This window comes from Callospermophilus lateralis, chromosome 5 (genome assembly GCF_048772815.1).
Source record: "Callospermophilus lateralis isolate mCalLat2 chromosome 5, mCalLat2.hap1, whole genome shotgun sequence".
Lineage (NCBI taxonomy): Eukaryota > Metazoa > Chordata > Mammalia > Rodentia > Sciuridae > Callospermophilus > Callospermophilus lateralis.
In genome coordinates, this window is record NC_135309.1 from 142,541,036 (window position 1) to 142,553,233 (window position 12,198).

Sequence of the window (12,198 nt, forward strand, 5' to 3'; positions counted from 1 at the left end):
GATATTGTTCCCCTTATAGCCACAATGTCTATTATTATATACTAGACAGGTATGCAGACCACAGGACTTAAGGATCTTTCTAGATATAAAATCCTAACATCATCTTCTTTTTACTTGTTAAACAACACAAAATCACCTTTGGCTAAACTTACAAATAAATTGTAAAAAGCAGAAAAATTTCTAAAATGCTCAGAAATCAGAGCAGTGAGTTTTAATAGGAAATAAGAACAGTGAAAGGAATAAATTGCAAGGCAAAAATAAAAAAATTATAAGAGGTGGAGAAATAAAACATGCATGGCACTTAACATGGAAAAAGGAAAACTGAAATGGAAGGGGGAAAAAAGCAACACTGGAATCAATGGGTATGCTGTGTTAGATAGGGATGTGTCACCCAGCCTTTTCAGGGAAGAACTCACTGCTCAGCTGTGCAAAGTGTGAACACAGACAGTTTCCAGCTGTTGGGTCCTTCTGGATCTCTCCCCAGTGCAGAGTCTTGTCCCCCAGCATCAGGTACTGAGCTTGGAAGAGGTATAAGAGCTCCGCCATTTTAGCCCAGTTCTACTGGGCAATATTCACTCCACAGATTACCCCCAGGTTGACTGGGGTTTTGTTGGGCCTTACTCATAGTTCAGCTAATCCTTCTGTCCAATCCTTACACCCTCTTCCTTTCATAGGGTTCATTATTCCTACAGACATCCTGCATTCCAAAACATCTTAGCATCTGCTTCTAGAGACCCCAATATGTTGTAGTTGGTACCAGGAGTGATCCAAGAAAGCAGGAACTTAAAAACTAAGATGACATTTCGGAGTTGACTAGCAGATAGGACCAACTAACAAAGAGGACCCCATCACTGCAGTGGGTGGAGCACATAACCCCTCACACACCAGGTCGCAGGCTCATTAAAACTTTCAGAGACTGAACCAGGAAGCTGAACCAGTGGAAGCAGGGGCAACAGTGTATCAGGTGCTTATGATTATAGATGTAGCTAGAAGGATAAGGGCTATTATCCTTGCAGAGTACATGGCAATCGCTAAGCACTACAGACATTATGCCATGCTCCTCGATCCTTAGTCTGCCCAGAAATCATCTGAAGTCTTGCTAAATCTCTGATTACTTACTCCCACAGCCAGTTTTTGACTCTGCAGCTGAGTCAAGCTAAGAATCTGCATTTCTTAAGCTTATATTACTTGGAAGACCTCACTTGTAGAACCACTACTCTTCAGAAATGTAATAGCAGAGGAGAAAATGCAATTGGAAGGCAGAAGAGAAGCCAGAGGGCTTCTCAGAGGCACTCAAGAACCCTGATCACCTGTAATGAGAGACAAGAGAAAGCCAGGACTAAGCCCAGGGCTCACCTGTAAAAGCAGCCACATTTGAAGAACAATGGACAGCCACCAAGGTAGGTCTGTTATGCCAAGGTCAAGGCCCTAGAAACCTGGGATGAGGACATTTAGATTTTAACTCCTCAGATTCCTCTAAACCTTCTACTTCTGCAGAAATGGCACACCCCTCCCTGTTAAGAGCAGTCTCTCACCTGTGATAAAGACAATGGAAGATCCTACAAGGCAGCAGTGTGTGTGTGTGTGTGTGTGTACGTGCATGTGCACATACACACACACACACACATACACACAACTAGTTTCCAACCAATCTGCTTCCTGGCCAACATACCTATAATCAGAGTTATTTCACAGCATAACCCAGCTGGAGAGGTGCTGGGAAGAAAGAATTTATATCCCAAAGGAGCTACAAGAAATAACCAGCACATGCCAGCAGCCCGAGGCGTCTACAGAAGACCAGGTACTGAGAGTGCTTCACTAAGGTGCCAGAAAATAAAAGTGATGAGGAAATAGTTCACTGACTTTGGAATACTCAGATTCAAGATACCAGGAGATGCTGGGAACTCCCTACTAAGATGCCCCCCCAAAAGCAGAAAAAAGCATGGCTCACCTGAGTAATGCTGAAATTCCAGAACTGTCCATGGTAAATGGAAGAGGAAGAAATTCAAGGAAGTAGGCACGTTGGAGTGGATACACTATCTTCAGCTAGAAACTATGCCAAACAATCCCCAGAACACACATCAAGAGCAATGTGGGGTGAAAAGGGCTTTGCATCACTAAGATAGGTGGTGGCCTTGTCTACAGGCCAGGGCTGATTGTAGGACAAGGGATCAGAGGGCAGAGCTTATTAACAACAATGGGGACAACAGACTCCTAAAACAAGGAAGGCCAGGTGATGGGGCCAAATTGCTAGAAGTCATGTCACATAATTATCATTGTGATCAGTAAAGTCAAAGTGGCAGCCAAGGGGGTCTGAACCATAAAGTAGGGGAAATAGTTAACAGAGCATGATGTTCTTGGGTACAAAATAAATGAGCAATCAACAAGAGTACTACTTAGTTGGTACTAACAAAAGGAATCAATTGTGGATAACCAAGAGGCGAGGGCAGGTCACTCCATTAAATAGTCACACTATCCTTTGGCTACTTCTAGAACTGACATATTTTTTGGACTGAAATTCCTTGCCAGAGGAGGTGGCCAGATTTCAGGAGGACGGATTTTCAAACACTATAACGAGTAGAAATGGTGATGACAACAATGCCTTTTCTCAAAGGGGCCTGTGGCTGTTTACCCAAGGAACTGTACACTGGAGAAAGGGACTACCCAAGAGGGTTCAAGGAGCACTGGACACAGCACCTGCATAATCCCTGAAGAATATGAAGCCAAGATAATAAATGGAGTCTTGGTTGAGGTCTGGCTTATAGGGAGTCTACTGAATCCACAGATCTACCCAGGGTTCATTTTCCTAGTCCTCAGATTCATCTTTGGAACTGACATAACTCAACAGATTGCACCACTCTACATTGGGTCCTGGACCTGTGGAGTTAAGAAGTCATGATGGGAAGACCAAACAAAAATCACTAGAATTACCACTACCACCATCCCCAACCCAACTACCAAAAACAATAGTGCATTCTGGGGACAATGGAAATCAGTGCCACCCTTAAGGATTTGAAGGACACAGGGGTGAAGGACATCTGTTATTTTATCAATCTGACCACTGAAGGATCCTAAACGAGATGGCAGAATACGTAGCTGCCATGTTAGGTATCGTAGCTTAGTGAGTACAGGTTTTGTTTGTTTCTTTGTTCATTTTTATGGTATTGAGGGATGGAACCCAGGGGCACTCTACCACTGAGCTACATCCTACCCCTTCTAGTTATCCAGGCTGTCCGTGAACTTGTGATCCTTCTGCCTCAGGCTTCCAAGTCAGTGGGATTACAGGTGTGTGCTACCATATCCAGCAGTGAAAACAGGCTAATATGAACTCAGGAACAAAATACAAGGCAACCAACTTGGTGAATGTGTTCTTTTCCATCCCAGTCATAAACGGGGTTCAGAATGTTTCACAGACAACATTAACAGTTTAGCCCTAGTGCTCTGTCAACTCTCCCACCCTGTTCATAACATCCACAGAGTTCCCAACTATCTGGGCATACTGCAGAACATCACATGGCCCCAGTATGACTGTGACATTCTACTCATCAGGTTAGAGGCCTTGGTCAAACACATGTACTACCCAGGACAAGAGAGAAACCTACAATAATTCAGGGGCCTACTGCAGCCACACAATTTTTAGAAGTCCAGTAGTCTGGGGTGCCAAGACATTTCCTCCAAAGTAAAAGAAAAATGAGTGTATCTTCCACTCCCTGGAATGAAGGAAAAAAAAAAAAAAAAAACACTGGTGGTCTCTCAGGTCCAGGAGGAAGCATAATCCTCTGAAGATTGCTTTGGACCATTTACAGGTGGCACCAAAGGCTGCCAGCACTGAGCACAGCCCAAGTGAGGAAGGCCTAAGTAGTTCCAGACCAAAGTACAATCAGTCCTGTTCACTGCAACCAAACAATTCATAAGATCCTACCATGTTGATGGGAAAAGATGCCAAGAGGAGACAGTGGTAGGCCACACTGGGAAAATCACAATGCTGGTCTATGGTGTTCAGGAGCAAGGCCATCCTATCTGTAATGACGAACTATGTGCTTTGAAAAAACTCCTAGGGTGCTTACGGGCCCTGGTAGAAGTAGAAAGCCTGGTCCAGGGACACCAGGTTGACATGTGGCCGACATGCTCATCATAAGCTGGATTCCTTCAGTCCCATCAGGCAATTAAGTTGAGTGGCACAGGCAATAATCCATCATAAGATGGAGGTGACACCTCCAGAGTCAAGCATAATAGGAACACAGCACAAAGTAGCTACCAGGGCAAAAAGGCCTGATACCTAAGGCGCCATCACTATTATACCAGACCCTTCCCTCAGGCAAGGGAGGACGTGGGGATGAAGGCAGAGGAAAAAGCTTGCTTTTCCTTGGCTTGCAAACAGGTCAGAGAGTAAGAAAGTGCAAACCAAAAATAGACTACACTATAGCCTCGCTCAGGGATGGTTTTGAAAGACAAAGACAAGGGAAAATCTCCCCAATGGACAGTTTCAGGCAATATACTTGGTCATGCACTTCTGTGGAAAGAGAAGTGGCCTGAAGCTAGAATAGAAATGGACTCCTACAAAAGCATGTGGCTCTGCCAGCTGGTGCAGGACCCAAAAGGGAAAAGACTAGAAAGTCAGGGATGACAGTCTTGCAGTGGAGACATTATGAGGGACTTGTGAGGACCACATAGAAGGGAAAGTGATGATTTCCAAATCAAATATGGGTGTCAATCAGAGTAAACATCTCAAAACAGGTAACAGAGCACCACCAAGACAAAAAGATTATAGTAGCTGGTGCCTGTCCTCAGCTACCCTGGAGTGGACAGGATGGGCACATAAAATGGCCCCCCGTAACAGAGCTCACCAGCACAAACATCTTTTACCCAGGCTAAGCTAACTAAGGTAAATGCCACTGCATTTACCAACTACAACTGGCCAACTACAGTGACTCACATTGAGCTCCCAAATGGCACCAGTCCTTGAGGAGACAAACTGCTACTTCCATCTAGACAGAAATATACATGCACTGTTTTGTTTTTCCTGCATACAGGAGCTCAACTAGCACCACCAGCTACTCCATTTCCATCAAGGAATAATAAATGGAGTCTGCCAAGCTGTGGGGAAAGCCAGCAGCTTGCAGAGGCAGCCGATAGCTCCTCATGGCCAGCTCATCTGCGTCAGTCTCACTCAGCTGCAGAGCCCCCTCTCCCAAAGTCGTGTCCTTCTGAGAAGGCTGCTCTGGGGACTAAAGGCAAGTAGAGAGAAGAAGGCCACTCAGACCAACACAAGAAAATCCCCACAAGCCAGGCATAAGCAGGCCCACATCAGCATAACTCTCCCTCTGCTCTGTCCTGGCCGTGCTCCCTCCTTGCTTCAGGTGTTGGTCCCTAATCAATATCTCAGAGCTCCCAACCTGGGGCAATGCACTAATGCCACAGATGCCACCTTGTCCCACGCTTCCTTGCTATGATCAAAGACTTCCAAAGACAAGGGAATTGAGGCAACTATCTCAATTAGGCACTCTCATAGTCATTACTTCAATTATTATTATTATTATATCCTCAAATAAGTTTTAAGTGGAAACTAAAAATTTATATTCACTATGATAATCCTGGGATTAATGAAAATACCTTATAAAAATAAAAAAGTAACAGAAAAAATGAAGGAAACATAACCAAAATGGAATAGTTATGTTTCTCACAGGCAATTCATAGCTATTTATGATGAAAACATGGAAAACTACTGTAATATATACAATTTTAGAATGTATAAAATAATAAGACACATATCAAATACACCATACCTAATTTATATAGTTTCCTTGATAACATGTGCTGCACTCTACCCTCAAAACCCAAGTTCTTTTCCTCAGCAATTTTTAGTAACAGAGAATTCCAGGGAATATGAAAAGATAATTTTGATGTCATTAAATCATTTAGTGGGAAAAGAACAGCAACAGCATCTGTCCTCAGTACTTACAAATATCGTAACCCAAGCCAGTTACCTCTTCTCCAGGATAAATGCTGTGCCGAATTCCAGTGCGTCTCGCTTTTGCACTGCATTTGCAGAGTGGTCCATCATTCATCTGTCAAAAACAGAATGTAATTCGTTTTTATTAAGGGGACAATCCACACCATGCCCGTTGACACCTTGGAAACTGCAGGCTTTAATGTCATGAGTACTGAGGCTCTGAAGAGGCTGTCACGGTTAGGAGATTAAACGGATGTTCCAAAACCAATAAAGCTGCAAACTGTCTATATTGTCTGATAAAGAGAAACTGTATGACAACACTGGATTCCCAAGTTATTTGTGCAGCCAAGCAGGAAATATCAGTTTCAGCACTCTGTTTGCCCCCGTCATCACCTACCTCTTTTTAGGACTTTTTTTTTTTTTTTTTTTTTTTAACTTATTTCAGGAAAACTGACTTTCACACACACACACACAAAAAAGTATATTTTATATTCTGGAGAAACTCATAGAATGCTTTGAAGGTGACCTGCAGATTAACCATTTTAAAAAAGAGAAATTTAAGGTACCTCTGAAGCAGAAAGAAGAAAATGTCTACTGAAACTAGAAAAACTCTCAACACTAGTCAGGTTCAAATGCATCTACTTTCTCCTGAATTCATTTTACTGGTTTGAACTCCACACCCATAATTCAATAAGTGAACAATTTTGATCCTCCTTAGATAGAAAGATGAGTGCTAAGCAAAGAGGGATAAATAGCACAGAGTCCATGTACTCAAGGAATATTTATTCTAGAATGGAGAGCAAATGAGGTACTTAATAATTTATTTATTTTTTTATTATTTATTTATTCATTCTTTGTGGTGCTGGAGACTGAAGCCAGGATTTCATGCGTGCGATATAAGCACTCTATCACTAAGCCACATCCCCAGCCCTGTATTTAGTAATTTAAAAGAGGAAATCAGTTTGAATAGCTGTACCACTGGGGTTGCCATGGCTGGTCAGAAAGGCTTCAGAGATGAAAAGTGGAGGATTAGACAAGACACGACAAGAAGATACTAACCCACACAAGGCACCAGCATGCATAAAAGAAAAAGAGAAGGCAGAAATCCCACGTTATGCTCCAAGATGTGAGACCCCCAAAAATGGAATGGATTATTCATGTGGGCAAAAAGAACAAAGGAAAACTGAAATCAAAATCTAAAGGGTCTTAAAAGCTGGTTTCACAAGTTTATCCAGTACACATATACTGAACATGTTCTGACTTTCTTTTCTTGTCATTCCCTAACTAATACAGTTGACAATTTACACAGCATTTACATTGCATGAGGTAATATAAGTAACATACAGATGACTTAAAAGTTATATCAGATGATGTGTGTAGGTTATATAGAAATACTATGCTATTTTATATAAGTAACTCCAGCATCAGTGCAATTTGTTATCTGTGGGGCCCCTGGAACTAATCCCCCCTTGGCTAACAAGGGAAAACTATATACCTACACATATTTCTTTAAAGTCCTAGGGATTTGCATGAAAATCAAAGGGAGATTAATAAAGGAAAAGGACCAAGGTGGGAAGGAGGGGACAAATTCTGGGGAGTGATATTGGCCAAATTTATAGTTATATTATGTGTAGGTTATGTATTGAATATGTAACAACAAATCCCATCAGAATGTGCACCAACAAAACAATGAAGGGGGGAAAAGCATTAAAACTACATTGGATATAATGGGGGAAAAAAAAAGTTCTAGGGATTTGTAATTCATTGTGACCAATTAAAATATAAATTAAAATATATCAATAAGACTATGAAAAGAAATATTAAAGTAAGAAGCTTTCCTTAGTCTTTCAGGAAATCTAAAGTTCCAGGTGGTATAGCATAGAAATAACATTACTATCCAAAATATATATTCTTAAGACATCTAAAGTAACAGCTGGCAAATAAGAGATATAATAAGATTCCATCAAAAATCACAACACACTCCTAATGCCAGTTATAACTTGTGATGAAAAATGTGGAAACTGCTTGATGTTCATGACTTCCAGGGAAGCAGACATCCTACATTCTTGCCTTTTATAGGTCGGGGCTCCTAAACAGATCAGCATTTACAAAGTGCAACTGTTCAGAGGACACAAAACCAAATTCAATAAACAGAACAGAGGGATGATATAGAAGCCCTGGCAAATCTCCAAAGGGAATAAGAATCCACACAAGTAACAATGGGTGCTTCTTGACAGAACAACAGCCAATCTAAAAAAAAGAAAACATATGGGGAAAGATTTTTTTGAGGTGAAGACAAAAATGTTCTGAAATTGCATTATAGTGATGGTTGTACAACCTTGTGAATACAATAAAAAACAATGAATTGCTGGACGTGGTGGTGCACACCTATGATCCCAGCAGCTCAGCTCAGGCTGAGGCAGGAGGATAGCATGTTCAAAGCCAGCGAGGCCCTGTGCAACAACCCTGTCTCAAAATAAAAAATAAAATGGGCTGGGGATATGCCCCAGTGGCTAAAGCTCCCTGGTTTCAATCCCTGGTATCAAAAAAAAAAAAAAAAAAATTGTAAACTGGTGTGTAAATTATAACATGTGAATCACAACTCAATAAAAAAGAAAGCTATATACATGATCAATATATAAAAACAAATTTTAAAATGAGTCAGTAACTCTGCAAACACTTCTGTTCAATTCCAAGGCACCATAAAATACATTTTTGCTGGTCATCCTAAACATATAATTATATCAAAAAAGGTTTTTTTCCCAATAGCTATCATATAACAAGAACCAGGTGAATAGCATTCTAATTAGTAGAGGCTGGTGTGAATTTATTTACAAAATATAAATTTCAAATTATTTTATAAAACGTAGATGTTTTAATATGCTTAATAATTTCACATGCATGCAAGTTCCTATTTTTGTATGTACTGTCTATTTGAAAGGCACAAATCTTTTATAAAGATGCTATTATATATTATTTCAAAATAAAATAGTAATTAAAAATAAAAATAGTCCAGCCGTTACATCATTAGCTTGAACATGTAACAAGGAAGAGAACCTACCAGGACTTGTGACTATCACTAATTAACAAACACGAAGTTTCATACTGCTATTTTGTTTACTATTTTACAGAAAAATACCTTCTAGGTGAAATGCTTTCAAAAAGATGTAAAAGTTTTCTTTCTCATCCTACCATTTGTCTCCTACCTTTTACTCCAAGTTTAATGAGGCAGCACCATTACCCTGCTCCCCAACACAGAATTTACAAACATCGTCAACTATGATTCAAGAACAGCTGCTCTGGTGCTTATGTTTTGGAGCTGAACTCTGAAGCAGAAAAGAAATAAACCCTGAGAGTAAAATTCTATTTCAATACCAGCCAACATGCATCTTCTGAGCCCAGAGCCATAAATGTGATATGTGGGTTTGCAACCTTCATAGCAAGGGCATAAAAACGCACGCACCTGGCCTGGGTCATTGTACCAAAGTTCATCATGAAGTCGGTCAGGGTGAGCTTTTTTGCGTTTGATTTCTGCAATGACGTCAAAAACTTCTGAGTCGGAGCTACTAGAACAGGTGCTATCCTCGTCAGACTCACATTCAGATTCACTGGAGCTCTCTAGTAGAAATTAAAGAAATTAACAAATGTGTGTGGACTTTCAAATCACCTGAAACTCTCAATGTAAGGTCAGTTGTTTATCTTCCAGCAAATACTTGAGGGTCTATTGTGTACCAAAAACTCTGCTAAGCCTAAGGCAGTAATGTAATTGAGGCAATATAATCTAGTTGGGGAAGCAAAGAAAATAAAAATTTTACAGAGAAAAGAAGAACTAATGAACAACGCTAGATAAAGTGAAATAACATAGTAGTTTGTGATTTTACACTTACAAATACTGTAATGATTCAGAAAAGGGAAAAGTCACTGTGATCCAAAAAGTCAGAGAGGACTTCATGGAAAAGGCACATGTAACCCAGGCACTGAGAAGGGAGAGGAGGAGTTGGAAGAGAAAGGAAGGGGAAAGGAATGGAGGGGGAGAGCTGCAGGCAAAGCACACAGGTAAGAAGAGTGGGGAATCTGGCAACAGCAATGGCTCCACAGAAAAATATTGGGACTGGAAGTGTTTCAAATGCCAGAATGAAGGCAGTAAATGCAACATTAAAAAAAAAAACATTGAAGATTTTGCAGTTTTTTTCTCTCAGTAGTAGATAAAAGATTTTACTCCTTGCAAGTGACTGGACAAAAACAAACAATATGCTAAATGTAATAGCCCAGTCACAAAAACACTAATACTGCATGATTCCTCTTATATAAGGTACCTGAAGTAGTGAAATTCATAGAGACAGAAAGTAGTGGTGGTTGCCAGGGCCCAAGGTGAGGGACTTTGGGGAGAATTATTGCTTAATGGGTACAAACTTTTACTGGAAATCAGTGGCCAAACACGTACATTTCTTCTACTACTGAACTAGACATTTAAAATTATTAAGATGGTAAATTTTATGTTACACGTATTCCACCATAATTTTTTTAAAAGACCCAAAAGTTAGATTAATTGTGTTAGAAACTAATGTAGTAGCAGCATAATAACAGTTGTACCAACAGGTAGATGCTATGGTTGTGCCCGTTTTATAGATGGGAAAACAAAGGCACAGAGAGATTAAATATTTGTCCAAGGTCACCTATGAAGTAAGTGATGGATCAGGGATTCCAACACAGGGCATCTGGCTTCCAACTCAGTGCTTTTATCACTATGGGTACTACCTTTCAGCATGTGAGACATAACAAAGGTGGACAGAGAAGCCAGAGAGAACAATACGGAGGAAGAGCAAACCAAATGCCTCATCTATGCATGGCATCCTATTAGGAGCCAAGGATATAGAGTAGTAAAAGCATTTCTATCCTCAAAAATCTCAACACCATCCAGACACAGTGGCACACACCTGTAATCTCATTGGTCAGGAGGCTAAGCAGGAGGATCACGAGTTCAAAGCCAGCCTCAGCAACAGTGAGGCACTAAGCAACTCAGTGAGACTCCATCTCTAAATAAAATACAAAATAGGGCTGGGAATATGGCTCAGTAGCCAAGTGTCCCTGAGTTCAATCCTGGGTACCACCCACCCTGCAAAAAAAATAAAAAATATCAACACCCACTTGGAATCTCAGAACACTGGAAAAACTAGACCATCATGTGAAAAGGTTATAGAAACTGACTGTAAGCAGAAAAGCCCTTGAACAGGGTGGGCCACAGCTGTTTCTTCATCACATCAGGAGCACCTGGCAACAGAAAGGGCAAGGACACACTGCCTGCCCCTCTTTAGAGGAATGGGATATAGCTTCTTCACTTGGAGAAACCCTGGACTATAGTCCCTCTGATTCTAAGACTGCATAGCTCTACGTCAAAAACTTCTGAGTCAGAGCTACTAGAACAGGTGCTATCCTCGTCTTGTTACACTTGTTAGCAAGCCTTGCAGATATTATCTTTTACATATTCTACTGAATATAATTATAGGAAAATAAGATCAAAAAGAAGAAGGTCCCCCTGCTATATATTCTGCTGAAAATAAAAAACAGGAAATTTCAATTTGGACTCTGAAGGACATTTCCCAAATGGCCAGGATTGAGCAGTAATAAGAGCACAGTCTTGGTCTGATTACTCTTCCACTCACCTAAATCTTCATCTAGCTTCGTCTTCGGAGGCTCCCATGGAGGCCTAGCAGCCTTGGCCTTTTCTTGCCTGCTCCCCAACTCTTCCTCGAATTTGTCATATAAGTCACGGAGCCTACTTGTCCCAACTACCGTAGAATCTCCCTTTTCAAAATAAAGGATCAATAAAAAGAAATGTATCTACAAAGACCATATCAAACATACAAAAGACCTCATAAGTAAACAGAGTTTTTACAACACTCCCTTGAGATACTGGAGAGTGGCAGCAAGCCACCAGTCCCAGTCAGTCACACCACTGCTAGAGGAATCACCCCACACTCCGCTGAGCACTATGCTGCCAGTGTTTTTTGAGTACAGGTATTCAATAAATTATGGGAGCTATTCAACACTTATTTGTGAAACAGGATTTGTGTTATATGATTTTACACAAATGCAGGCTAACATAATTGTTCTGAGCACATTTAACATAGGATAATGCCAAACATTATTGTGTTTGGCAGGTTAGATGTTAAATGCATTTGTACTTAAGATATTTTCAACTCATGATGGTTCACTGGGTCATAACTCCACCCTAAATCAAGGAG

At 40.7% G+C, this 12,198-nt stretch overlaps 1 protein-coding gene across 4 annotated transcripts in view; it reads right to left on the reverse strand.

Annotated features, from left to right (window-relative positions):
- Positions 1–12,198, reverse strand: part of Drosha (drosha ribonuclease III) — a 117,512-nt gene that overhangs the window by 87,626 nt on the left and 17,688 nt on the right. For all 4 annotated transcript variants that reach the window (XM_076857325.1, XM_076857326.1, XM_076857323.1 and 1 more), the window contains 3 exons: positions 11,617–11,758; positions 9,417–9,571; positions 5,988–6,068 (listed from right to left, as the gene is read on the reverse strand). In XM_076857325.1, coding sequence (XP_076713440.1) covers positions 5,988–6,068; positions 9,417–9,571; positions 11,617–11,758 — 378 coding nt within the window. The remainder of the gene's footprint in view (positions 1–5,987; positions 6,069–9,416; positions 9,572–11,616; positions 11,759–12,198) is intronic.